Below are 27617 nucleotides of genomic sequence, written 5' to 3'. Positions count from 1 at the left end.
GATCTAAGCCAAATTGAAGAATAACGTTGATGGGCCCAACACAACTCACTGTCCTAAATTTCGGGGAAATCGACAATAAATACGACTTTTATGGGGCCCAAGATCTTAAATCGAGAACGGACCATATGGCAGCTATATCCAAATCTGGCACCGATCTGAGCCATATTGCAGAAAGATGTTGAGGGGCCTAACTTAACTCACTGTCCTAAATTTCGACGACATTGCTAAAATCGAGAAATCGGTCTATGTGGCAGCTATATCTAAATCTGGAATAATCTGAGCCAAATAGAAGGAGGAGGGATGAAGAAGGATGTCGAAGGGTCTAACACAACTCACTGTACCAAATTTCAGTAAAATCGGATAATAAATGTGGCTTTAATGGGCCTAAGAGTCTAAATCGGCGGATCAGTCTATATAGCCCATCTTCTGTTATTTCGATATGTTGCAAACGGAAAGGCAAGATGAATATAACACCGTCCTTCGGTGGTGGGTATATAGAAGCTAGAATCATAAATTTGTCTCAAATGTTGGGCTTCAGACCAAGGCGCGAGGATTCCATAAAATTCGTAGATTAAGGAATTAAAAAATACAAAAGAGTTTGAAATGGCTGAACCTAGAAAGTTGTTGTTGCCTTTTACTTAAACAGAACAAAAAAATTCGGCTTCAATATCGATATTAATTGATCCAATTAATTTTTTAATTTAAACATTTTAATTGAAAATTATAATATCAATCAAGATAATTAAAAAAATTTCATTTAAAAGAATATCATATTCAATTAAAAAAATTATTGAAAATTCCAATTATTTTTTATTTGATCTGATTAAAAAAATTATTGGAATTTCTGAAATTTCCAAATTGGATCAATTTAAAATGAATTGAAAACTTTGAAAATATGCAAATACTCTATTAAAATTTTTGCGAAAGGGGCGCTGTATAAGGTGCACCATCAATTTCTTGTATATTCGTTAACATATGTAAAGCTTCTGGAACACAAATCAAGGTTGTCCGGTGATAATGGACCCATTACGTTATGTTCAATTTTTTTCAGATTCAATAAAAAAAAAAAATATTGAATCAATTAAATTTTTAGTTGAAAATTACAAAAAATTCAATCACGATGGTAATGGAAAAAAGTTTAGAATCAATTAAAAAATGGTTGAATCAACTATAGTTTTAATTGAAATTTTTAATCCCTATCCAATTGAAAAAATAATTCATTCAGTAAAAAAAGTGATTGCATCAATAAATTATTTAATTAAAAATGTTTTTTTTTTTATTAAATTTTATGATACATTTTTCTGTGCAAGCATCATATAGTTGAATGAATGAATTGGCTTGCTATGAGAGCATTCAAAAAGTAAGAGAAAAGGAGAGATAGAGTTAGATGTGCGAGGTGCTGGGTATGTTAAGAGTGATGTGAGTAATGTGTCATCATTTTATTGTAAGAGTCAATCAAATAGTCAAGAGTCAGCGTTGAGTTGTTTTACATGCTTTTTATATGGGAAAGCAGAAAACCGCCGCGGCTAGAGTGAGAGTCTAGCGTCATGACGCTGAAATAAAATCTATTCAACATTGATTTCATCGTCGCTCTTAAATTCTCTTCTATCAGCATATTTTCACTGAAAATGTTGTAACATTTTTATGAAAATTCTTTACGTTGCGAAGAATTTTACTAAAAATATGGTAACCTTACATGAAGAATATACATGTCTTCAAAATTGCAGATGTTTGTATGTAAAACTTTTAAAAACATAAAATTTTTTTAGTGATAAAATTGCAATACAGTTTAGCTTACATGTCCCTAGATGCATACCCACAGATTCGTGTGTCCCTGGAGTGTGCAAGGAAGTTCTGCTTTAAAATTGCCCGGGATATCTCTGTGGCCCCTCACCCAGAACAGGTTAATTTTGAACTGTTCAGCCATCTTATTGAGAGATCCGCGACAGTCGAGGGCGGTTTTTGTGTTCAGAAATACGTTCTCCAGGGATTTAATGGCTGTCTGAGAAGATATTTATGCCAATCGTCGTAATCTTATATATAACAAGTAAAAAGGCGTTAAGTTCGGCCGGGCCGAACTTTGGATACCCACCACCTCGGGAATATATGTAAACCACCTTTCATCAAAATTCGGTGGAAATTTCATACCTTATGTCCCATATCAGTTATATCAAAATATGTTCCGATTTGGACCAAATACTAAAAGTACACTAGCTATATCTAAAAATTAACCGATCTGAACCATATACGACACAGATGTCGAAAAGCCTAACATAAGTCACTGTGTTAAATTTCAGTAAAATCGGATTATAAATGCGCCTATTATGCGGCCAAGACCTTAAATCGCGATATCGGTCTATATGGCAGCTATATTCAAATCTCGACCGATCTGGAATTGAAGAAGGACTTCGAAGAGCCTAACCAAACTTACTGTCTCAAATTTCAGCGACATCGGACAATAAATGCGTCTTTTATGGCCCCAAAACCTAAAGCGTAGATATCGGTCAACAATATGGCAGCTATATCCAAATCCGAACCGATCTGTGCGATATTGCAGAAGTATGTCAAGGGGTTTAGCTTAACTCACTGTCCCAAATTTTGGCGACATCGGATAATATATAAGCATTTTATGGGCCCAAAACCATAAATCAAGAAATCGGTCTATATGGCAGCTATATCCAAATCTGAACCGATCTGGGCCAAATTGAAGAAAGATGTCGAAAGGCATAACACAACTCACTGTCCCAAATTTCAGCAAGATCGGATAATAAATGTGGCTTTTATGGAACTTAGACCCTAAATCGGATGATCGGTCTATATGGCAGCTATATCCAAATCTGGACCGATCTGAGCCAAATTCACGGAGGATGTCGAAGGGCCTAACACAACTCACTGTCCCAAATTTCAGCAAAATCAAATAATAAATGTGGCTTTTGTGGGCCTAAGACCCTAAATTGGCATATCGGTCTATATGGCAGCCATATCCAAATCTGGACCGATCTGAGCCAAATTCACGGAGGATATCTAAGGGCCTTACACAACTTACTGTTCCAAATTTCAGCAAAATCAGATAATAAATGTGGCTTTTATGGGCCTAAGACCCTAAATCGGCCGATCGGTCTATATGGGGGCTATATCAAGATATAGTCCGATATAGCCCATCTTCGAACTTAACCTTCTTATGGACAAAAAAAAATCTGTGCAAAGTTTCAGCTCAATATCTCTGTTTTTAAAGGCTGTAGCGTGATTTCAACAGACAGACGGACAGACGGACGGACATGTCTAGATCGTCTTAGATTTTTACGCTGATCAAGAATATATATACTTTATAGGGTCGGAAATGGATATTTCGATGTGTTGCAAACGGAATGACAAAATGAATATACCCCCATCCTTCGGTGGTGGGTATAAAAATGAATATACCCCCATCCTTCGGTGGTGGGTATAAAAATCAATTTGTGTTTGTTTGTAGGTTTGTTTGTTTGTTTGCTTTTTTGTTTTTTATATATTTGTGTGTTCCTTATAGACTCAGAAACGGCTGAACCGATTTTCTTGAAATTTTCACAGAAAGTGCATAATATTCCCGTGAAAATAGGATACTACATTTTTTGATATCTGAAGGGGGGAGGACCCTCCCCCTTACACTAATTCTCAGAAACGCCAGATCTCGGAGATGGGTGGTGCGATTTAAGCGAAATCTTGTGTGCTCTCATACAGTAACCTAAAAATAAAAATTTGGTATCCAAATTTCGGATGGGGTACCTAGGGGGGCTGCCCCACCCTAAAACCAACCAAACACATAGATAGACCAATCACGACAATATGGGACTCAAATGAAAGGTATTTAGGATAAGAAAACGTATCTGATATCCATTTGTCGAACCAATTGCTAGGGGGACAACCCCCACCCGCAAAACACCCCTAAATCGGACATTTTTACCGACCACGGCAATATGGGGCTCAAATGAAAGGTATTTGTGAGTAGATAACGAACATGATATCCAAATGTGGGACCACGTTTCTGGGGGTCCACCCCTTCCCCAAAATACCCCCCAAACAGGACTTATTTACTGACCATTGGAATATGGGGCTTAAATAAAATGTATTTAAATGTAGAATACGAATCTGATATCCATATATGGGACCAAGTGTTTGGGGGCCGTCTCTCGCCAAAAACATCCCCCAAAGGGGACAAATTTACGACCATTGCAATATGGGGCTCAAATGAAAGGTCTTCGGGTGTAAAGCACGCATTTGAAATCAATATTCGGGAAAAGTGTCTATGGGGGCACCCCCACACCACCACCCAAATAGTTAGTATTTGCTGACTATTGCAATACGAGGCTCAAATAAGGGGGTTTTTAAAGTGGAACACGAATCCGATATATATTTTTTTAAGGCCAACTCACTGAGTGGTCACCCAATTCACAAAACAAATTAAAGGTATGTGGGAGTAGACCACGTATCTGATATCAACATTTGGAGCCAACTGTCTAGCGGACATCCCACCACCATAACAACACCCAAATAGGACATATTTGCTCACCAAGACAATTTGGGTCTTAAAGAGACAGGGACTAAATATTCAAAGTTTTTAGGGCCAATACTCCAAACCGGATATAAAGGGTGATTTTTTTGAGGTTAGGATTTTCATGCATTTGTATTTGTACGCTGGTGGAATCATTGGACCGTATTTTTTCAAAGATGCTGTTGGACGCAACGTTACGGTGAATGAACACATTTCGAACCGAACACTGATTTTGGTAATAAAATTCAATGATTTGCAAGCGTTGCTCGTTAGTAAGTCTATTCATGATGAAATGTCAAAGCATACTGAGCATCTTTCTCTTTAACACCATGTCTGAAATCCCACGTGATCTGTCAAATACTAATGCATGAAAATCCTAACCTCAAAAAAATCACCCTTTATATGCTGACTTTTGCAATAAGGAGTTTAAATGAGATTAGAAAACGAATTTGATATCCAATTTTGAGGACAATGGCAATATGGGATTCAAATAAATGATATATAGATATACGAGAATAGAGTACGTTGCTGATATATTTTCCGGGCTTAGTGTTTGGGAGACCACCCCAATCGCCAAAACACCCCTAAATCGGGCATATTTACCCTCCATGTCAATGTGGTGCTTAAATGAAAGTTATTGGGGGTAGACCAAAAATTGATACCCATTTTCGCAAGAATTGATACCCAAAATACCCCACAAACAGCAATTTTTTACTGACCATCGCAATATGGGGCTCAAGTAAAGGCATTTGGGAGTAGAATACGAATTTGATATCCATATGTAGGACCATGCATTTAGGTCCTACCCCTTTCCCAAAACACCCCCAAAGGAAAGAATGTTTCGACCATGCCAATATGTGGCTCAAATGAAAGGTATTTGAGATTAGAAAACGAATTTTATAACCTACTTTGGGGCCATGTGTTTGGGGGACGACTCATCCTGTAAACTCCAATGGCAATATGGGATTTAAATAAATGGTATTTGAGAGAGAGCACGATGCTGATATTTTTTCAGGGCCAAGTATCTGGGGGACTAACTCTCCCCCGAAAACACCACTAAGTCAGACATCATGAGAATATCAGGCTGAAATGAAGTATTTTAAGAATGGAGTACACCTTACATCCAAACTGAAATTCGTAGGCCAATAAAGATCATATGGCATTCAGATAAAGGCACTTATATTGTTTAACTGTTAGTCAAGTTTGCATTGTATTTCACTAAAAGATCTTTCAAAAGATATTCCAAGGAAACTTTTGTTCGATATAAAGTAAAAGAAGGCGCAGCGGAGCGGGCCCGGGTCAGCTAGTGACATTATATATTAACCACTCCACCACTTCCTTAATTGCAAGGATCTCTGCTTGATCTTTGGAATACACCCCAAAGCCCATCTGGTCGTTTAGTTTGGAACCATCCGTATAGAAGTCTATGTAACTTCTGTTGCCAGGGATATCATAGTTCGAATCGGTTCTATCAGAGGCTCAGGTAGGGTGTAATCCACATTGCCTGGAACATCGGATATTATATTAAGTATAACACAGTGTCCTTGGCCGCCACATGACCAATGAGAAATCTCCCTTTAACGGCAGTGGTCCCTGCAATTTGGGTAGCCACAATGTCCAGAGGCATAAGATGTAGCATTAAATTCAATGCATCAGATGGTGTGGTCCTCAATGCGGCTGTGATGCACAAACAAGCCGTACTTTCGATCCAGTTAAGTATTGAGCAGTAAGTGGATTTTTGAAGCGGCGTCCAACAGACCACAACACCCCACGGTCTAAATCCCCAACTTTGGCCGATGGCTCTCTTGCAGGTGTATAGGGTAAGAGTGGCCTTTCTTGCCCTTTCCAAAATGTTGGATTTGAAGTTCAATTTCCTGTCCAGCAAAGCAACCAGGTACACCTCCTTGAGGAACTCCTCTGCTGACCCATCTAGATGCCTAGAAACTCCAACTCCTTTATGATTGACGTCAGTTTTACATTATTGAAAGCACCATCAATGTCAAGAAATGCTACCATTGTATATTCCTTGACAGCGAGAGAACCCTCTATGTAGCCGATTAGGTCGTGAAGGGCGGCTTCAGTGGATTTGCCTTTACTATATGCATGCTGCTGCCGCGACAGGCGATCTCCAGGTATCTTTGCGCTAAGATATGTTTCTATCTACCTCTCAAGTGTCTTGAGCTTAAAGGATGAAAATCTTTCGCCTTCGTGTGGTAGGGTTTTACTGCTTTCGGAATGAAAATGACCGTTGTGTCCCTCCATCCCACTGGTATATATGACATTCTGATACCAGCAGAGTATGTCTACCTAAGCCAGGTGACCAGTCTATCAGACACAGCTTATTATTCAACCGGTGATACATCATCAGGACCTGCCAATTTAAAGGAGTCGAACCTTCTTATCGCCCAAAGGATTTTCGGCTCAGACACAATTTCCCGAATGGCCTCCGACGAATGAATATCAGTGGCAACCTGCTCTGGCGTCCGTTGTCCGTTGGAGAATTTCCCGGGAAATGTGTATCAATGAGTGTGTGTTTCCTCACTAGACATTGTTCATACATTCTCTGACTTCTTGATATACCCCACCATAATAGATCTCGAGGACAGAATCTTCCTTAGCCTAGAGACCTCAGATGTATCTTCCACGGAGCTGCAGAATTCTACCCAGGATTTGTTCAGAGCCTTTCTAAGCTCGCCCTTATATAGCTCAGCCTTATAGATGTCCCAAAGGCGTGATGCTCTCGTGGCTTTTGCTTTGTTGAAGAGTTTTCTGCAGTCCTTCCTTAGACCAACCAGCTCTGGGGTCCACCATGGCGGTCGTTGTTTGCCCCTTGTCTTGGCACTAGGGCATGCTGACACAAGCGAGTCATTGAGGGCCTTCGTGATCCGCTTGACCACTATGTCTTTATCCTCCCTTTTCTAGTCTGGAAGGGTGCAGAATTTGTGCCAAAATTTATCCCAATCTGCCTTTCTTCTGTTTAGCCGAGGGACCACTACTTCAGTAATTTCTCCAAGGCTTAAACTAATATAACGATGATCAGAGCAGCTGTGGTCATCCAACACATCCCAGTCGCATATTCGCAAAGGTAATGTCAAGTACCTCCTGCCTGTTCATAGTAATAACGGTCGGTTTATCCCCTTTATTACAAATGGCCATATTGCAACTTATAATATACTAGCTGGACAGGGCCCGCTCCGCAGCACCTTCTTTTACTTTATACGGATCAAAATTATCCTTTGAATATTTATTTTTGACAATTAAACAGCTTTACCATGCTACGAAAATAGTATGTGTATATAGATTGAGAAACAGTATAACAATATAAATGCCTTTATCTGAATTCCATATGATCTTTATTCGTCTATGGATTCGCTCGGAGAATTTATGGTCATTTAAGACTTATTTTAACTTAAAAGACTTTATTGGAGCCCTTTTCGCGTATAAATACTCTGGCACACGAAGTTCTCGTCTGTTTGCGCAGCAATTCATTATTGGCAGTTTTATTTGAACGCCGATTTCTGAACGCCTTTTCTTTCAATCTCACGGCATACCTGCACGCCTGGTTAAACAACCTTTTCTCCTTCGATTTAACCGAACTTATTTTGAACCTTTCCATTAAGATTACCTTCTCTATCATTTCCGCTGCCGCATCTACGTTACAATCAAGAAAGCAAAAATGACATATTTACCAATTGGGGCTATATTGGTATCAAATGAGAGGTAATTAGAATTAAAGTACAAATCTGGTAGAAGAGTTTGGTCCAAAGTAACTACGACATGTCCCTTATCCTAAAACCACCCAAAATGGGAATGTATGACCAAAATCACACAATGGGTTTAAACAAGTAAAAGCTTGCTAAGTTAGGCCGGGCCGCATATTATATACCCTCCACCATGGAGCGTATTTGTCGAGTTCTTTTCCCGGCATCTCTTCTTAGGCAAAAAAGGATAAAAGAAAAGATTTGCTCTGCTATTAGAGCGATATCAAGATATGGTCCGGTTTGGACCACAATTAAATTATATGTTGTACAAAATTTCAGGCAAATCGGATAATAATTGCGACCTCTAGAGGCTAAAGAAGTCAAGATCCCAGATCGGTTTATATGGCAGCTATATCAGGTTATGAACCGATTTGAACCTTATTTGACACTGTTATTGAAAGTAAGAATAGAATACGTCATGCAAAATTTCAGCCAAATCGGATAGGAATTGGGTCCTCTAGAGGCTCAAGAAGTCAAGACCCAAGATCGGTTTATATGACAGCTATATCAGGTTCTATACCGATTCGAACCATACTTGGCGCAGTTGTTGGATATCATAACAAAACACGTCGTACAAAATTGCATTCAAATCGGATAAGAATTGGGCCCTCTAGAGGCTCAAGAAGTCAAGACCCAAGATCGGTTTATGTGACAGCTATATCAGGTTATCAACCGATTCAAACCATACTTGGCACAATTGTTGGATATCATAGCGAAATACTTCGTGCAAAATTTCATCCCAATCGGATAAGAATTGCGCACTCTAGAGGCTCAAGAAGTCAAGACCCAAGATCGGTTTATATGGCAGCTATATCAAGACTTGGACCGATATGGCCCATTTACAATACCAACCGACCTACACTAATAAGAAGTATTTGTGCAAAATTTCAAGCTGCTAGCTTTACTCCTTCGGAAGTTAGCGTGCTTTCGACAGACAGACGGACGGACGGACATGGCTAGATCGACATAAAATGTCGCGACGATCAAGAATATATATACTTTATGGGGTCTCAGACGAATATTTGGAGTAGTTACAAACAGAATGACGAAATTAGTATACCCCCCATCCTATGGTGGATGGTATAAAAACAAACTAACAAAGAGCAACAATCTCATTTTTATACCCACCATCTTAGAATGGGGGTATGCTAATCTAGGCATTCCGTTGTTAACACCTCGAAATATTGGTCTAAGACCCCATAAAGTATATATATTCTTGATGGACTTGACGTTCTGAGTCGATCTAGCCATGTCCGTCCTTCAAAATCACGAGTGCGGTTGAACGCGTAAAGCTAGCCGCTTGAAATTTGCATGTAGGTCGTTGGGGATTGCAAATAGGTCTTATCGGTTCAGATTTAGATATAGCTGCCATATAAACCGATCTCGTGACTTCTTGAGTCCTTACAAGCCGCAATTTTTGTCCGATTTGGCTGAAATTTTGCATGTGGGGTTCTGTTAAGACTTCCAAAAACTGTTCTAAGTAGCGTCCGAAGTACTGTTTTTGTCCGATTAGGCTGAAATTTTGCACATAGTGTTCTGTTATGACTTCCAACATCTGTACCATGTACGGTCCAAGTCGGTCTATAACCTGACAAAGCTCTCATATAAACCGAACTCCTGATTTGATTTCTTGAGCCCCTGGCAGCCGCAATTTTTGTCCGATTTGGCTGAAATTTTGCACGTTCTTTTCTGTAATTACTTACAAGTATGATCTTAATCGGTTCATAACCTTATATAGCGCCATTTAAACCGATCTCCCAATTTGACTTTATGAGCTGCTTGAGGGCGCAATTATTATTCAATTTGCCTCCAATTTTCGACGAGATATTTTTCTATGACTTGTACGTCATGAAAAGTACGGTCAAAAACTTCATATACAATATAATAATTCAAAGAACTTGACAAATGCGATCCATGGTGGAGGGTATGTAAGATTCGACCCGGCCGAACATAGCACGCTTTTACTTGTTATATTATTGATAAGCTGAACCGGGCCCGCTCCGCTGCGCCTTCTTTTACTTTATATGGAACAAAATTATCCTTTGAATATTTATTTTCGATAATTAAAGAACTTTAAATGAAATATCATGCTACGAAAATATTTATATATATCGCAAAAGCATAACAATATAAATACCTTCACCTAAATCCCATATAATATTTACTGGTCTATGAATTCGTTCGCAGGGTTTAGGGTCATTAACGTTTGGGTGTTAGATATACTCCATTATCAAAAGTCTTTATTTCAACTCGATATTGATATGATGTCCGATTTAGGGGTGTTTTCGGCGGTGGGGTGGTCCTTTAGACTCTTGGCCCAGAAAATAATTCAGTATCGTTCTCTTCTCTTAAATACCATTTATTTAAACCCCATATTTTCATTGGTTTAAGGGGAGTTTATGGGATGAGGGGTTCTCAAATATTTGGCCCCAAAACTTGTACTCTTTGGGGGGTGTTTTGGTAAGGGGCGGTGTCCCAAATACATGGCCACATTTGGATATCAGATTCGTATTCTACTTCAAAATACCTTTATTTGAGCACAATATTGCGATGGTCAGTAAATATTGGGTTGCCCAAAAAGTAATTGCGTATTTTTCATATAGTCGGCGTTGACAATTTTTTTTACAGCTTGTGACTCTGTAATTGCATTATTTCTTCTGTCAGTTATCAGCTGTTACTTTTAGCTTGCTTTAGAAAAAAAGTGTAAAAAAAGAATATTTGATTAAAGTTCATTCTAAGTTTTATTAAAAATGCATGCATTGCGGATTTTAAAAAATCCGCAATTACTTTTTGGGCAACCCAATAATAGTTGTTTGTGGGGTGTTTTAGGGAAGGGGTAGACCCCCAATACCTTTCATTTGAGCCCCACATTGACGTGGTTGGTAAATATGCCCGATTTAGGGGTGTTTTTGGGAGTGGGTTGTCCCCCAAACACTTAGCCCTGAAAATATATCAGCATCGTGCTCTACTCTCAAATATCATTTATTTGAACCCAAAATTGCCATTGGCCTCAAAATTAGACATCGAATTCGTTTTCTAATCTCAAATACCTTTCATTTTGACCCCTTATTGCAAAAGTCGGCAAACATGGCCGGTTTAGGGTGTGAGGCCTAAAAACAATCAATATCGGGATCCTTTCCCTTTAAGACCCAAAATTGTCTTAATGAGCAAATACGTCCCATTTGAGCGTTGTTATGGAGATGGGACGTCGGCTAGGCATTTGGTCCCAAATGTTGATACCAGATTCGTGATCTACTTCCAAATACTTTTCATTCGAGCCCCATATTTCCATAGTCAGCAAACATTACCGGTTTTGGGGGTGTTTTGGGAGATGGGGCGGCCGTTCAGTAACTTGGCCCTGAAAATACAAATCAGATTCGTGTTCTACTCTAAAATACTTCTTACCACAGCCCCATATTGGAATGGTCAGCAAGTACTTCCTATGTGTTGTTATGGGGGTGGGTTGGCCCCATACACACTTTTTCCCGAATATTGATATCAGATTCGTGCTTTACTCCCAAAGACCTTTCATTTGAGCCCCATATTGCTATTATAGAAAGTTTATAGAAGCTATTATAACTTTTGCTTAAATCGCACCACCCATCACCGAGATCTGGCGTTTCTGAAAATGAGGGTAAGGAAAGCGTCCACCCCCCTACAGATATCAAAAAATTTAGTACCCTATTTTCACCACGGGATCATTATGCACCATATGTGAAAATTTTATGAAAAACGGTTCAGCCGTTTTTGAGTCTATAAGGAACATACAAACAAACGAACAAACAAACACAAATTAATTTTTAAATAAAGGGTGATTTTTTTGAGGTTAGGATTTTCATGCATTAGTATTTGACAGATCACGTGGGATTTCAGACATGGTGTCAAAGAGAAAGATGCTCAGTATGCTTTGACATTTCATCATGAATAGACTTACTAACGAGCAACGCTTGCAAATCATTGAATTTTATTACCAAAATCAGTGTTCGGTTCGAAATGTGTTCATTCACCGTAACGTTGCGTCCAACAGCATCTTTGAAAAAATACGGTCCAATGATTCCACCAGCGTACAAACCACACCAAACAGTGCATTTTTCGGGATGCATGGGCAGTTCTTGAACGGCTTCTGGTTGCTCTTCACTCCAAATGCGGCAATTTTGCTTATTTACGTAGCCATTCAACCAGAAATGAGCCTCATCGCTGAACAAAATTTGTCAAAATTTTAACACATTTCGAACCGAACACTGATTTTGGTAATAAAATACAATGATTTGCAAGCGTTGCTCGTTAGTAAGTCTATTCATGATGAAATGTCAAAGCATACTGAGCATCTTTCTCTTTGACACCATGTCTAAAATCCCACGTGATCTGTCAAATACTAATGCATGAAAATCCTAACCTCAAAAAAATCACCCTTTATATAAGACTAGCTGGACAGGGCCCGCTCCACTAGGCCTTCTTTCACTCTCTTATTTTATCTGAGCCCTATATGGGCACGGTCAGGAATAAAGTCCTGTTTGGTGGTACTGGTATGGCCTTTCAGCTATTTCGCTCCAATGTGGATATCATATTGGTGCTCCATTCTGAAATGTCTTTAATATGATCGGCAAATATGTCTCGAGTCTTCTTAGTGATGAGGTGAACTCCAATGTATCGGATTCGTGCTCTAGTCTCAAATACTTTCCTTTGAGACTAATATTGTCATTATTGCTTTAAATTTCCATTTGGCTGATGGCTTTGGAGGTGGGGCGGCCCCCGTAGATATCATACCCTAAATAAGGTTATAAATTTCTGTATTTAAGTTATTATAAACAAACTATATTTCGCTTAAATTGCCTCACCTATCTCCGAGATCTGGCGTTTTTGAAAATGGGGTAATTGAAGGGTCATTAAAGTTTGGATATTAGATCTACTTCATTCTTTTGGATTTGGTGGTGGATTGGAGCAGCCAAACTCTTTGCCCCAAAAGTGGATATCAGATTCATACTCCACTCCCAAAAACCACATTGAAGCTACATATTACTATAGTCGGTATATATGTTTGGTCATGGGGAGTTTATGAGGTGAGGCGTTCCTGAAATACTTGGCCATGAAACAAATACAGGTTTGAGCACCTTTTTCCCATAATCCACAAATATATCCAGTTTGAGGAATATGCAGGGTGGGGCGGCAATCCACGAACTTAGCCCTGAAAAAATATCAGCATCGTGCTCTACTCTCAAATTTCTTTAATTTGGGCCATTGGTTTAGGGTGAGTTTATGAGGTGACACGACCCCCAAACATTTGGCCTCATTTGATTTTCTACTATCAAATACCTATTATTTATCGCCATAGTTGGCAAGGGAGGTTTGAAGGGAGTTTAGAGGCGAACCCTGAAGTAATATAAGCATCGTGTTAGAGCCTCTTTCAAAATGTTAAACATTTTATTTGAGTCTTTTATTGTCGCGATTTACTGTCCTGCGTAATGGTAGGACGTGACCCAGATACTTGAATCCTTATACCAACATTATGTTCGAAATATACTGTCATAGACCTTTCTTTTAATTGACATATTATCCCGATCGAACTACACGTCCTATTGAAGGGTGGTCCCAGACTCTGTCCTAATTGTACATACCAGATTCGTAGTCAAGTCCCAAAGCCCTTACGTTCGATACATATTTTGTTACGTTGGACATTTATCCCGTTTTGGAGTTTTTTTTTTTTTTTTGGATTGTGGAGGCCCCCGAGACAGCTTGGGCCAAAATCTTATAACAGATGTGTACTCAGCTTCCAAATATCTTTCGTTTGATACCCATATTGTCCCAAACGGTTAACATGTCCTGTTGAGGGGTCCTGTTGAGTGCTGTTTTTGGGAGTGGGGGCCCCCGACACGTTGGGTAACAGTTTAATGCCAAGATCGTACTCTACTCTTGAATACTTTTCATTTGATACCCATATTGCCCAAAGCGGTGAAAGTGTCCTCTTGTGGTTTTTTTTGTGTGTGGGGGGACCCCCCGAAAATTAAGAGGGAAAATTGTATACAAAATTCGTACTCTACTCTTAAATACCTTTCATTTGATACCCATATTGTCCCAATCGCTACACATGTCCGTTCGGGTGGGTTTTGGAATGGGGCGTCTCCCCTGGTTATTTAACCCCAAAATTCTTTACCAATTTCGTGTTTTTGTGGTATTATTTTCACCGGGGGTCAAACTCTACCGTGTGTGAAATTTCATAAAAATCGGTTCAGCCGTTTTTGAATCTATACGGAACAGACAAACAAACTAACAAACAAATAAACAAAACAAGTTAAAGCGTGCTAAGTTCGGCCGGGCCGAATCGTATATACCCTCCACCATGGAGCGCATTAGTCAGCTCTTTCCCCGGCATCTCTTCTTAGGCAAAAAATGATATAAGAAAATATTTGCTCTGCTTTTAGAGTGATATCAAGGTATGATCCGGTTTAGACCACAATTAAATTATATGTTGGAGATCTGTGTAAAATGTCAGCCAATTCGAATAAGAATTGCGCCCTTTGGAGGCTCAAAAAGTAAAATAGAGAGATCGATTAATATGGAAGCTGTATCGGGCTATAGACCGATTCAGACCATAATAAACATGTATGTTGATGGTCATGAGAGGATCCGTCGTACAAAATTTCAGGCAAATCGGATAAGAATTGCGCTCTCTAGAGGCTCAAGAAGTCAAGACCCAAGATTGGTTTATATGGCAGCTACATCAGGTTATGGACCGATTTGAACCACACTTGGCACAGTTATTGGATATCATAAAAAAACACGTGGTGCAAAATTTCATTCTAATCGGATAAGAATTGCGCACTCTAGAGGCCCAAGAAGTCAAGACCCAAGATCGGTTTATATGGCAGCTATATCAGATTATGGACCGATGTGAACAATACTTGACAAAGTTGTTGGATATCATAACAAAACACGTCGTGCAAAATTTCATCCCAATCGGAAAAGAATTGCGCTCTCTAGAGTCTCAAGAAGTCAAGACCCAAGATCGGTTTATATGGCAGCTATATCAAAATATTGACCGATATGACCCATTTATAATACCAACCGACCTACACTAATAAGAAGTATTTGTGCAAAATTTCAAGCGGCTAGCTTTACTCCTTCGGAAGTAAGCGTGCTTTCGACAGACAGACGGACGGACGGACAGACGGACGGACGGACAGACGGACGGACGGACAGACGGACGGACGGACAGACGGACGGACGGACGGACGGACAGACGGACAGACGGACGGACGGACGGACGGACAGACGGACAGACGGACGGACACGGCTTCATGGCATAAAATGTCGCGACGATCAAGAATATATATACTTTATGGGGTCTCACATGAATATTTCGAGTAGTTACAAACAGAATGACGAAATTAGTGTATATTCTATGGTGGAGGGTATAAAAACGCAACAATTTCATTTTTATATAATAGACTAGCTGACCCGCGCCCGCTCCGCTGCGCCCTATTTTACTTTATATGGAACAAAAGTTTCCTTGGAATATATATTTTCTACGAAAATAGTATATCGCTTGATTAACAGTCTGAATCCCATAACTTTATTGGTCTACGAATTTAAGTTTGGATGTAAGGTGTACTCCATTCTTAAAATACTTTATTTCAGCCCGACATTTAGGGGTGTTCCCGGGGATAAGGTGGTCCCCCAGACACTTGGCCCCGAAAAAATATCAACATCGTGCTCTTCTTTTAAATACAATTTATTTAAACCCCATATTGCCATTGGTTTAGGGGAGTTTATACGACGAGGCGTCCCCCAAACACATGGCCCCAAAATAGGTTATCAAATTCGTTTTCTAATCTGAAATACCTTTCATTTGAGCCACATATCCCCATGGTCGAAAACTTGTTACCCTTTGGGGGTGTTTTGGGAACGGGGTGATGCCCAAAATTGATGGTCCTACATTTGGATATCAAATTCATATTCTACTCCCAAATACCTTTATTTAAGTCCCATATTGCGATGGTCAGTAAAAAATTGTTGTTTGTGGGGTATTTTGGAAAAGGGGCAGACCCCCAGAAAATTAGTCCCGAAAGTGGGTATTAATCTTGCTCTACCCCCCAATACCTTTCATTTAAGCTCCACATTGACTTGGTCGGTAAATATGGCCGATTTAGGGGTGTTTTAGGGATTGGGGTGGTCGACCAAACACTAAGCCCGGAAAATATATCAGCAACGTGCTCTATTCTCATATATCTATATATGATTTATTTAAATCCCATATTGCCATCGGCCTCAAAATTGAATATCAAATTCGTTTTCAAATCTCATTTAAATTCCTTATTGCAAAAGTCAGCAAATATGTTCGGTTTGGGGTATTGTCCTTAATAACTATAAGTATTTAGTTCCACTCTCTTTAAGACCCAAATTGTCTTGAGATACGTGGTCTACTCCCACATACCTTTAATTTGAGCCCCATATTTCCATAGTCGGCAAACATGACCGACTTGGGGGTGTTTTGTGGGATGGGCCTTGAAAATATATATCAGATTCGTGTTCTACTCTAAAAACCCTCTTATTTGAGCCTCATATTGCAATAGTTAGGAACTCCTTCCTATTTGGGTGGTGTTGTGGGGGTGGGGTGGCTTTGTAGACACTTTTCCAGAATATTGATATCAGATTCGTGCTTTACTCCCAAAAACCTTTGAGCCCCTTATTGCAATGGTCGTAAATTTGTCCCCTATGGAGGATGTTTTTGGGGAAAAACGGCTCCACAAACACTTGGTCTCATATTTGGACATCAGATTCAAATTCTACACTCAAATACGTTTTATTTAAGCCCCATAATCCTGTGGTCAGTAAATAAGTCCTATTTGGGGAGTGTTTTGGGGAAGGGGTGGACCCCAAGAAACGTGGCCCATATTTCGATATTAGATTCGTATTCTACTCCCCAATACCTTTCATTTAAGCTCCACATTGACATGGTCGCTAAATATCCCCGATTTAGGGGTGTTTTGGGAATTGCGGTGGTCCCCCAAACACTAAGCCCGGAAAATATATCAGCAACGTGCTCTATTCTCATATGTTTATATATCATTTATTTGAACCCCATATTGCCATTGCCCTCAAAATTGGATATCAAATTCGTTTTCTAATCTCATTTAAACTCCTTATTGCAAAAGTCAGCAAATATGTCCAGTTTGGGGTATTAGCCCTAAAAACTATGAATATTTAGTTCTACTCTCCTTAAGATCCAACATATCTTGGTGAGCAAATACGTCCTATTTGGGGGTTGTCATGGTGGTGGGACGTCCGCTAGACAGTTGGCCCCTAATGTTGATATCTGATACGTGGTCTACTCCCACGTACCTTTAATTTGAGCCCCATATCTCCACAGTCGGCAAACATGACCGGTTTGGGGGGGGGGGGGTTTGGGGGATGGGCAGCCACCCAGTGAGTTCGCCTTGAATATAATTATCGGATTGGTGTTCCACTTTAAAAACCCTCTTATTTGAGCCTCACATTGCAATAGTCAGAAAATACTTACTATTTGGGTGGTGTTGTGAGGGTGGCGTGTCCCCATAGACACTTTTCCGGAATATTGATATCAAATTCGTGATTTACTCCCAAAGACCTTTCATTTGAGCCCCATATTGCTATGGTCGTAAATTTGTCCCCACTTGGTCCCATATTTGGATATCAGATTCGTATTCTACATTCAAATACCTTTTATTTAAGCCCCATATTCCCATGGTCAGTAAATAAGTCCAGTTTGGGGGGTGTTTTGGGAAGGGGTGTTTTGGGGAAGGGGTGTTTTGGGGAAGGGGTGTTTTGGGGAAGGGGTGGACCCCCAGAAACGTGGTCCCACATTTGGATATCAGATTCGTATTCTCCTCGCAAATGCCTTTTATTTGAGTCCCATATTGTCGTGATTGGTGTAAATATATGTTTGGTAGGTTTTAGGGTGGGGCGGCCCCCCTAGGTAGCCCATCCGAAATTTGGATACCAAATTTTTGATAATAGGGTACTATATCAAAGCATACAAAATTTCGCTTAAATCGCACCACCCATCTCCGAGATCTGGCGTTTCTGAAAATTAGGGCAAGGGGGAGGGTCTGCCCCCCTTCAGATATCAAAAAATGTAGTACCCTATTTTCATCAAGGGGTCATTATGCACCATCTGTGAAAATTTCAAGAAAATCTGTTCAGCCGTTTCTGAGCCGATAAGGAACAAACAAACATACAAACACAAATTGATTTTTATTTATAAGATTCAAAGGACCGATAGATTGTCATAACAAAGGTACATGCTGATGATTATTTTTACCACTCTGACCTCTCTCTGTTCATGTTGGCATGATTTTAATTGGATCAACTAAATCCAATTGGTTCAAACAATTTCAGTTGAAGACTGCCAGATGACGCTTATTTAAATGTTATAATATATGGTACGGTGGTTGTCTATGAACAGTCATTCATAGACAACCATCATACCATATGACTCCCATTAAATGGTCATCATTTAGTCTTTTTTTTATACCCACCACCGATGTATGGGGGTATATTCATTCTGTCATTCCGTTTGCAACATATCGAAAAATCAATTTCCGACCCTATAAAGTGTATATATTCTTGATCAGCGTAAAAATCTCAGACGATCTAGACATGTCCGTCCGTCTGTCTGTTGAAATCACGATACAATTTTTAAAAATAGAGATATTGAGCAGAAACTTTACACAGATTCTTTTCTTGTTTATAAGCAGGTTAAGTTCGAAGATGGGCTATACTGGACTATATCTTGATATAGCCCCCATATAGACCGATACGCCGATTTAGGGTCTTAGGCCCATAAAAGCCAAATTTATTATCCGATTTTGCTGAAATTTGGGACAGTGCTTTGTGTTAGACTCTTCGACATTTTTCTGCAACTTGGCCCAAATCGGTCCAGGCCCCATAAAAGGTGCATTTATAATTAAATTAAAATTTTTATATTAGGCGTTTCGACTTCCGTGTTGTATATAGTTCAATATCTTGATCGATCTAGACCAAATTGCAGAAATATGTGGAGGGGCTTAACTTAACTCTCTGTCCGAAATTTCGGCAACATCGGACAATAGATGCGCCTTTTATGGGCCCATAACATTAAATCGAGAGATCGGTCTATATGGCAGCTATATCCAAATCTGGACCGATCTGGATGTCGAAGGGATTAACACAACTTACTGTCCCAAATTTTGGAAAAAGTGGACAATAAATGGGCCTTTTATGGGCCTAAGACCTTAAATCGAGAGATGGGTCTATATGGCAGCTATATCCAAATACGAAACGATATGGGCCAAATTGAAGAAGGATGTCGAAAGGTCTAACAAAATTCAAATTCAAAATCGGTTAATAAATGTGGCTTTTATGGGCCAAAGACCCTAAATCGGCGGATCGGTCTATATGGGGGCTATATCAAGATATGGTCCGATATAGCTCATCTTCGAACTTAACCTGCTAATGGACAAAAAAAGACTCTGTGCAAAATTTCAACTCAATGTCTCTATTTTTGAAGACTGTAGCGAGATTTCAACAGACAGACGGACAGTCGGACGGACATGTCTAGATCAACTTAGTTTTTGCGCTGATCAAGAATAAATATACTTTATAGGGTCGGAAATGGATATTTCGATGTGTTGCAAACGGAATGACAAAATGAATATCCCCCCATCCTTCGGTGGTGGGTATAAAAAGACTCAATGATGACTATTTAATAGCCATATAGCCATTTAAGGACAACTACCACATTATGATCAATGTTATTAGCGTTAAGCCACTCCAAGCGAGCAGTAGCAAAATTACAAATTTTACCCATGCGCATTCCACTAAGAAACTGGGGCAAAGTAGTAGCACTAACATTTAAGTTAGCGCCATCAACTGGCTATTTTCAAAGGCTGTTTTCAAATGAGTAAATGGTTTTCAGTACCCCTTCAGATTCGTATTCTACATTCAAATACCTTTTATTTAAGCCCCATATTACCATGGTCACTAAATAAGTCCTGTTTGGGAGGTGTTTTGGGAAAAGGGTGAACCCCCAGAAACGTGGTCCCACATTTGGATATCAGATTCGTATTCTACTCGCAAATACCTTTCATTTGAGTCCCATACTGCCATGGTCGGTAAATATGTCCGATTTAGGGAATGTTTTGGGTGTTGTACCCTTAACACTTGACAACTGGATATCAGATACGTTTTCATATTTTTAATACCTTTCCTTTGAGTCCCATATTGTCGTGATTGGTCTAAATATATGTTTGGTAGGTTTTAGGGTGGGGCGGCCCCCCTAGGTACCCCATCCGAAATTTGGATACCAAATTTTTATTTATAGGGTACTATATGAGACAAATTTCGCTTAAATTGCACCAAACATCTCTGAAAATTATGGTAAGGAAGAGGGTCCGCCCCCCTTCAAATATCAAAAAATGTGGTACCCTATTTTCACCACGGGATCATTATGCACCATCTGTGAAAAGTTCAAGAAAATCGGTTCAGCCGTTTTTGAGTCTATAAGGAACACACAAACAAATCTACCTACCTATGTATAAGACTAGCTGATCCCCGCCCGCTCTGCTACGCCCGATTATGCTATGTTGGAGAGGAGTGCACTAAATTTGATTATTTCTGTGTAATTGTAGTTAAATACAAAGAAATCGAGAAACAAACAAAAATTCATTTATTTATATATATGTAGATAGCTGAGCCCAGCCCGCATCGCTGTGCCTTCATTTTCACTACGCTAAAAATATGTTTCTTATTCTTTTTTTATGCAAAATTTATTTTTCTATAGAAATTTTTTTGTATTTATATTGTTTATGAATAGTCATTCATAGACAACCACCATATCATATAACTACCTATTAAATAGCCATCATTTAGTCTTTTTTTTAATGAAATCAAATTGCCACATTAAACGATTTTCAGTGGTAAAGAACTAATTTGCCAGTCTATATATTTGGTGCAGTGGCGATAGTTCTTACTATTAAACCATGTAAAACTTTTGAATAAAGAAGTGTTGCCTAGCAACACGTCATTTGGTTTTGTCTATCGATGAGCTAAAAATGGTTGCAACCTTATCGTTTAGGTTTGCAACTCCTGTTATCACGCTGAACGTCACATTTTGGGGGCTATGGCGGCCTGCATTTATTTGTGTCACCCAGTGTCCCGTTAGGTCACTATAATTGATCGACTGTTTTGGGGTGAGGTGGTACGCTTGATATATGAGCAGAATATTGAGATAAGATTCGCAGTTCACAACCTTATACCTTTAATTTAACCCCATATTGTCTTGATTGATGTATACAGCCATTTTGTGGAGGGCGTCTATATGAGAGTTGTGCACCACACTGCCAACTTTTAATACCATATTCGTATTTTACTCCCCAAGACCTTTCATTTGATACCCATATTGTGCCTATCGGTCCACTTTTGATTTAAATGGTAAAATGGTCCGCCATTTCCAATAGTAACAAACTAAAAAGCCTTTTCCTCCTTCGTGACCATTTTCGTACTCTAACCCATATTGCCGTTATCGTCCAATAAACCTATTTTAGGGGGTTTTGGGATCGGGACGGCCCCCAATTTCTTGCATCAAATGTTTAATACGAAATTCGTAGTCTACTCCTGAATACCTTTCATTTGAATCCCATATTGTCCCGATCGGATCACTTTAATTTTGGGGTCGCAAGACCCCAGATCGATTTATATGACAGCTGTGTCAGGTTATGGACCGATTTGAACCATAATTGGCACAGTTGTTAGGAACTATAACAAAACATCTCATGCAACATTTCTCTAGTGGCTCAAGTAGTCAAGATCCCAGATCGGTTTATATGGCAGCTATATCAAAACATGAACCGATATGGCCTATTTACAATCCCAACCGACCTACACTTATAAGAAGTATTTGTGCAACATTTTTGACGCCTAGCTTTATCACTTCGAAAGTAAGCGTGCTTTTCACAGACGGATGGACATGGCTAAATCGACTTAGAATGTCAAGACAATCAAGAATTTGCATATATACTTTGTTGGGTCTCAGATGAATATTTCGATGTGTTACAGATGGAATGACAAAACTAGTTTACCCCTATGGTGGGGGGTGTAAAAAGAATAAAAAAGTTAATGGTAAGGCCGTAAGTTTTTGTACTGAAGACTTAAATGGATAACTATTTACAGTTGTCGCAACTATAATTGAAAGAATATCCATTGCTGTAAACTTTTTCTGATATTTATGCCATGGGTAAACCGAAAATGCTTGCCAATGCGCAAAGGTGACAGCAGATAGCCCGACAAAAGTGGAAATTCGATTGAATTCAAAAATAGACAATATGATGACAATCTGATGGGAATCAACAGCGAGCATCACCAACAACAAATTCAGTGCCATCTTTTGGGGGATATTAATTATTTGAATAGGAAAGCCATAGAACGCGAGAGGTCCAGCAGACAGTGTTAAAAACTGATCATATGCTTTCCACTATTGTTTTGAAAAGTCTGTCCTTCGAATATATAAAATTAAAGAATTAAACAGTTTTATTCGGTTTTATTTTTTTAACCCTCCTACCGTGAGACAAGTTTCTACAATAGCCTAGACACAGAAAACAGATTCGTTGCCTAAACCAATCTTTTTTGCAACCGAATGCTGATGGTTCGACATACTAAGAAGGTTCAAAAACAGTTCGGTAGCGACAATCAATGTTTAAATTGAGGTTATTGCCCTACAATAAACAGAGAAATATCCAGCTAGGAACTGCAAATTGATTTCACCTGTCTTGGAACTATGACAACAAAACGGACTACGCCATCATCATGAAATAGCTCCATCATGGTCAATAACCAACAGCTGAACTATGAAGGCTTATCCAATAAACTCGAGAGCTCCTCGTAAATAAGATGTGGGCAAATTGATATACAGACTTCTAAAACTTTTACGTAGTATTTTTATTTATGTCCATACGGATCACATGCTTTTGCACCAATAATTACTATCATACTTAACACAGAGAAGAAATAACTTTATTGCTTTTCCCAATGCAAATGACAATAACAAATTCGGTCTAAGAATCTGATTGGTTACAGTATTAACTAAAACAGAATTTGTATGCATATGACTGAAATCGTAGTTGAGCTAACTCTTTCTTTGTGCTCCGTTAGAAGATTTCAAATTATAAGTAGTTGATACTACAACCAGAACAAAAAAAATAATTTTTTTGCAAATGATTGGCACGACCAATAAAGTGATTACGAACATCTTCATTTAATGCTTGCAATAGTATAGTAATCAAGTTAACTACTGAACTTAGAAAATGACTGATCTTTGGTGCTGACAATTAAAAATTATTTACAATTATCATCAATTTATACCAATAATCGAGTTCCAAACAATGATTTCTCTGGGCGTAAAAATTCTATAAAATTATGGCCGTTGTTATATTTCATATGGTGTAAAATAAGGTGCAGCGAAGCGGGCTGGGTTCAGCTAGTTCCATATATATAAACAAGTAAAAGCGTGCTAAGTTCGGCCGGGCCACCATGGATCGCATTTGTCGAGTTCTTTTCCCGGCATCTCTTCTTAGGCAAAAAAGGATATAAGAGAAGATTTGCTCTGCTATTAAAGCGATATCAAGATATGGTCCGGTTTGGACCACAATTAAATTATATGTTGGAGACCTGTGTAAAATGTCAGCCAATTCGAATAAGAATTGCACCCTTTGGGGGCTCAAGAAGTAAAATAGAGAGATTGATTTATATGGGAGATGTATCGGGCTATAGACCGATTCAGACCATAATAAACACGTATGTTGATGGTCATGAGAGGATCCGTTGTACAAAATTTCAGGCAAATCGGATAATAATTGCGACCTCTAGAGGCTAAAGAAGTCAAGATCCCAGATCGGTTTATATGACAGCTATATCAGGTTATGAACCGATTTGAACCATACTTGGTACAGTTGGATATCATAACAAAACACGTCGTGCCCAAATTCATTCAAATCGGATAAGGATTGCGCCCTCTAGAGGCTCAAGAAGTCAAGACCCAAGATCGGTTTATATGACAGCTATATCAGGTTATGAACCGATTTGAACCATACTCAGCACAGTTGTTGGATATCATGACAAAACACGTCGTGCGAAATTTCATTCCAATCGGATAAGAATTGCGCACTCTAGAGGCTCTATAAGTCAAGACCCAAGATCGGTTTATATGGCAGCTATATATGTTATGGGCCGATTTGAACCATACTTGGCACAGTTGTTGGATATAATAACAAAATACACCCCAAAACAAACATATGTTTTACCAACTACAATATAGGAGTCCAAAGAAATGTATAATTGAGTAGAGCAAAAATTTTGCAATTAAACATTTCATTAAAGAACAGGGGCCAACTTATCACATACCGATGACCTTTTTATATAACTTCTTTGCATGGCATAGTACTTCACAAATGTCGCCAACTAAGGAGGGGATAACCACCATAAAAAATTTTTCCTATGTTGTTGCCAGAATATGAATTCACTTGCTAACCCCAATGACACAAATTCGATACCCACATTCGGGGCGACATGTTCCCATCGTAAAACTGTACCAAAATACGACTTATAAATCGACCATCGCAATATACGGCTCAAATAAAAGGTATAAGAACGTTAAAAAAGGCGTTGCGGAGACGGCCCGGTTCGGCTAGTATTTTATAACTATTAATGGTTTGTTTTGTATAACTTTCAATTATAAATTTGCAATTTAGATTAAAGTTGCTTATAACAACATTGACGAGTGATTAATTACCCATCCATTTTACTTTTGCTTTCAGGTCATTTCTTTTGAATTGTTACACGTAATAGGATTGGCTATATTGACATTTTACGTGTTTGTTCAGTTGGATTCGTTAAAAGCTTTGATGTTATGCAATGCTGTTTCTTTTACACCGGCCCTTCTAAGTAAGTTTACACCTTTGTTTCTCGAATATGTAAACAACAGCAGTGTCTTTTAATTCGTTGAAAAATAATTAGTGAAGGCTATAGAGCGTCAGAAAAATATGGAAGGTAAATTTGTCATTGTCCGGTTTTCGCGTGTAACAGATATCGGCACTTAGGTGGAGACACAATACCAGACATGAACCAACTTAGGGGAGTGGCATTGAAAACAATTAAGGATTTTGTAAGTAGCACGGATTTCCTAACTTAAAATGTTCTTTTTAGAGGTTACTTTATACTTATTAGAGCGCACGCCAAGCCGATTACTGGCTTAGGAGTATGTCCATAGTGGCATGGGGCGGATTAATATCTGCACCCTATTTTCAACCTAACTTTTATCCGATTTACCTTAAATTTCGCATGAAGTCTTTTGTTTCGTCTTTCAACAACTATATATGGTCTAAATCGGTTTAGAACCTGATATATCGCACATTTAAACTCGATTCTTATCCGATTTGGCTAAAATTTTTTGTCTATGACTTTTACTATGGTCTTCAACATCCAAACAAAGTATGGCCTGAATCGGTCCATAACCTGATGTTGCTTCCAAGACATTTTATGCCGATCTAGCCATGTCCGTCTGTGTGCAGAAAGCACGCTACTTTCGAAGGAGTAAAGATAGTCGATTGAAATTTGAACGAATATTTCTTATTAGTGTACGTCGGTTGGGATTGTAAATGGACCAAATCGGTCCATGTTTTGATATAGCTGCTGTTAATGGCTATATTCCAAAGAAGAGGAGACAGTATACCTCCTTGAGGTGTTCCTCTGCTGACCCATCTGGTTTAGGTCCACAGATCCCAAGCCTGCCGTAATGCATCTTTTAGTAAGTAACTTATTAATGAACTAAAAGTTATTAATAAAGTAAAAAAAAAACAGATTTCTGCAGTCGTTCCTTAAACCAACCAGCCCTGGGGTCCACCATTGCGGTCGCCGTTTGAAACTTGGCTTGGCACTAGAACAAGCTGACACAAGCGAGTCATTCTGGGCCTTCGTGATCCGCTTGACCATTATGTCCATATCCTCCGCAGTTTCCTCTTCCTTTTCTGCTCTAGAAGGGATAGACATGCAGAAATTTATTCCAAACCGCCTTTCTTCTGTTTAGCCGTGGGACCACTTCTGCAGTATTTTCTCCAAGGCTGAAACTAATATAACGATGATCAGAGAAGCTGTGATCAACCAACACATCCCAGTCGCATATTTTTCCACTTATATCTTCCGATACTAAGGTAATATCTAGTACCTGATGCCTGTTCCTGGTAATAAAGGTCGGTTTATCCCCTTTATTACAAATCGCCAGATTGCATCTTATAATATACTACCTGGACAGGGCCCACTCCGCTGCGCCTTCTTTCACTCTCTTATTTTATGTGAGCCCCATACGGTCACGTCAGGAAGAGAGTCCTGTTTGGTGGTACTGGTACGGCCTTTCAGATATCTCGCACCAATATAATATCCAATGTGGATATTATATTGGTGCTCTTCTCCCAAATACCTTTAATTGGAGCCGTACATTGCTATGGTCGGTAAATACGTCCGGTATGGGCGTGGTTTTGAGAGTGAGGCGGATCCCCATATATCAGATTCGTGCTCTGGTCAGAAATACCTTTCGATTGGGTTCCATACTATCATTATTGGTTTATATTCCATTTGGCTGGAGGATTTGTAGGTGGGGTGGCCCCCTAGATATCCCACTCATCTTTGCCACTGCCGAAAATCACATTGGAGCTACATATTACTATAGTCGGTTTATATGTGTGGTTTAAGGGGCGCTTATGAGGTGAGGCGACCCTGAAATACTTGGCCATGAAACAGATACAGATTTGAGACCCTTTTTGTCAAAATCCACAATTATGTCCAGTTTTGCGTGGTACGCAGGGGGGGGCGGCCATCCACGTACTTACAAACAAACAACAAATTTCGCCCATAAACATTCCACTAAGGAAAAGGGGCAAACTTCTCACATATCAATGAGTGCAGAGGGTTCTAGTTTTAAGCTCAATGATAAGGGCCCACCTCTTTATAGCCGAGTCCGAACGGCGTGCCGCAGTGCGACTCCTCTTTGGAGAGAAGTTTTACATGGCATAGTATCTCACAAATGTTGCTAGCATTAGCCCGTACTTAGCCCTGAAAAAATATCAGCATCGTGCTCTACTCTCAAATTTCTTCAATTATTTTAGCCCCAATTACGATTGGTTTAGGGGGAGTTTATGGGTTGGCACGACCCCCAAACATTTGGCCTCAAACTTTGGTATCAAATTCGTTTTCTACTACCAAATACCTATTATCTATCGCCATAGTAGGCAACCATGACCGGTTTGAAGGTCATAATTCATTTTTAT

At 39.2% G+C, this 27617-nt stretch overlaps 1 protein-coding gene across 1 annotated transcript in view; it reads left to right on the top strand.

Annotated features, from left to right (window-relative positions):
* LOC106094648 (chitin synthase chs-2) overlaps positions 1–27617 on the top strand; it is a 414794-nt gene that overhangs the window by 42024 nt on the left and 345153 nt on the right. Inside the window, exon 4 of the mRNA XM_059360879.1 lies at positions 25113–25239. Within this exon, the coding sequence (XP_059216862.1) occupies positions 25113–25239 (127 nt within the window). The remainder of the gene's footprint in view (positions 1–25112; positions 25240–27617) is intronic.

The sequence above is a fragment of the Stomoxys calcitrans genome, chromosome 1 (assembly GCF_963082655.1).
Source record: "Stomoxys calcitrans chromosome 1, idStoCalc2.1, whole genome shotgun sequence".
Taxonomy (NCBI): domain Eukaryota; kingdom Metazoa; phylum Arthropoda; class Insecta; order Diptera; family Muscidae; genus Stomoxys; species Stomoxys calcitrans.
Note: the sequence above shows the minus strand (reverse complement) of the source record. Positions and strands in the feature narration are given on the sequence as shown.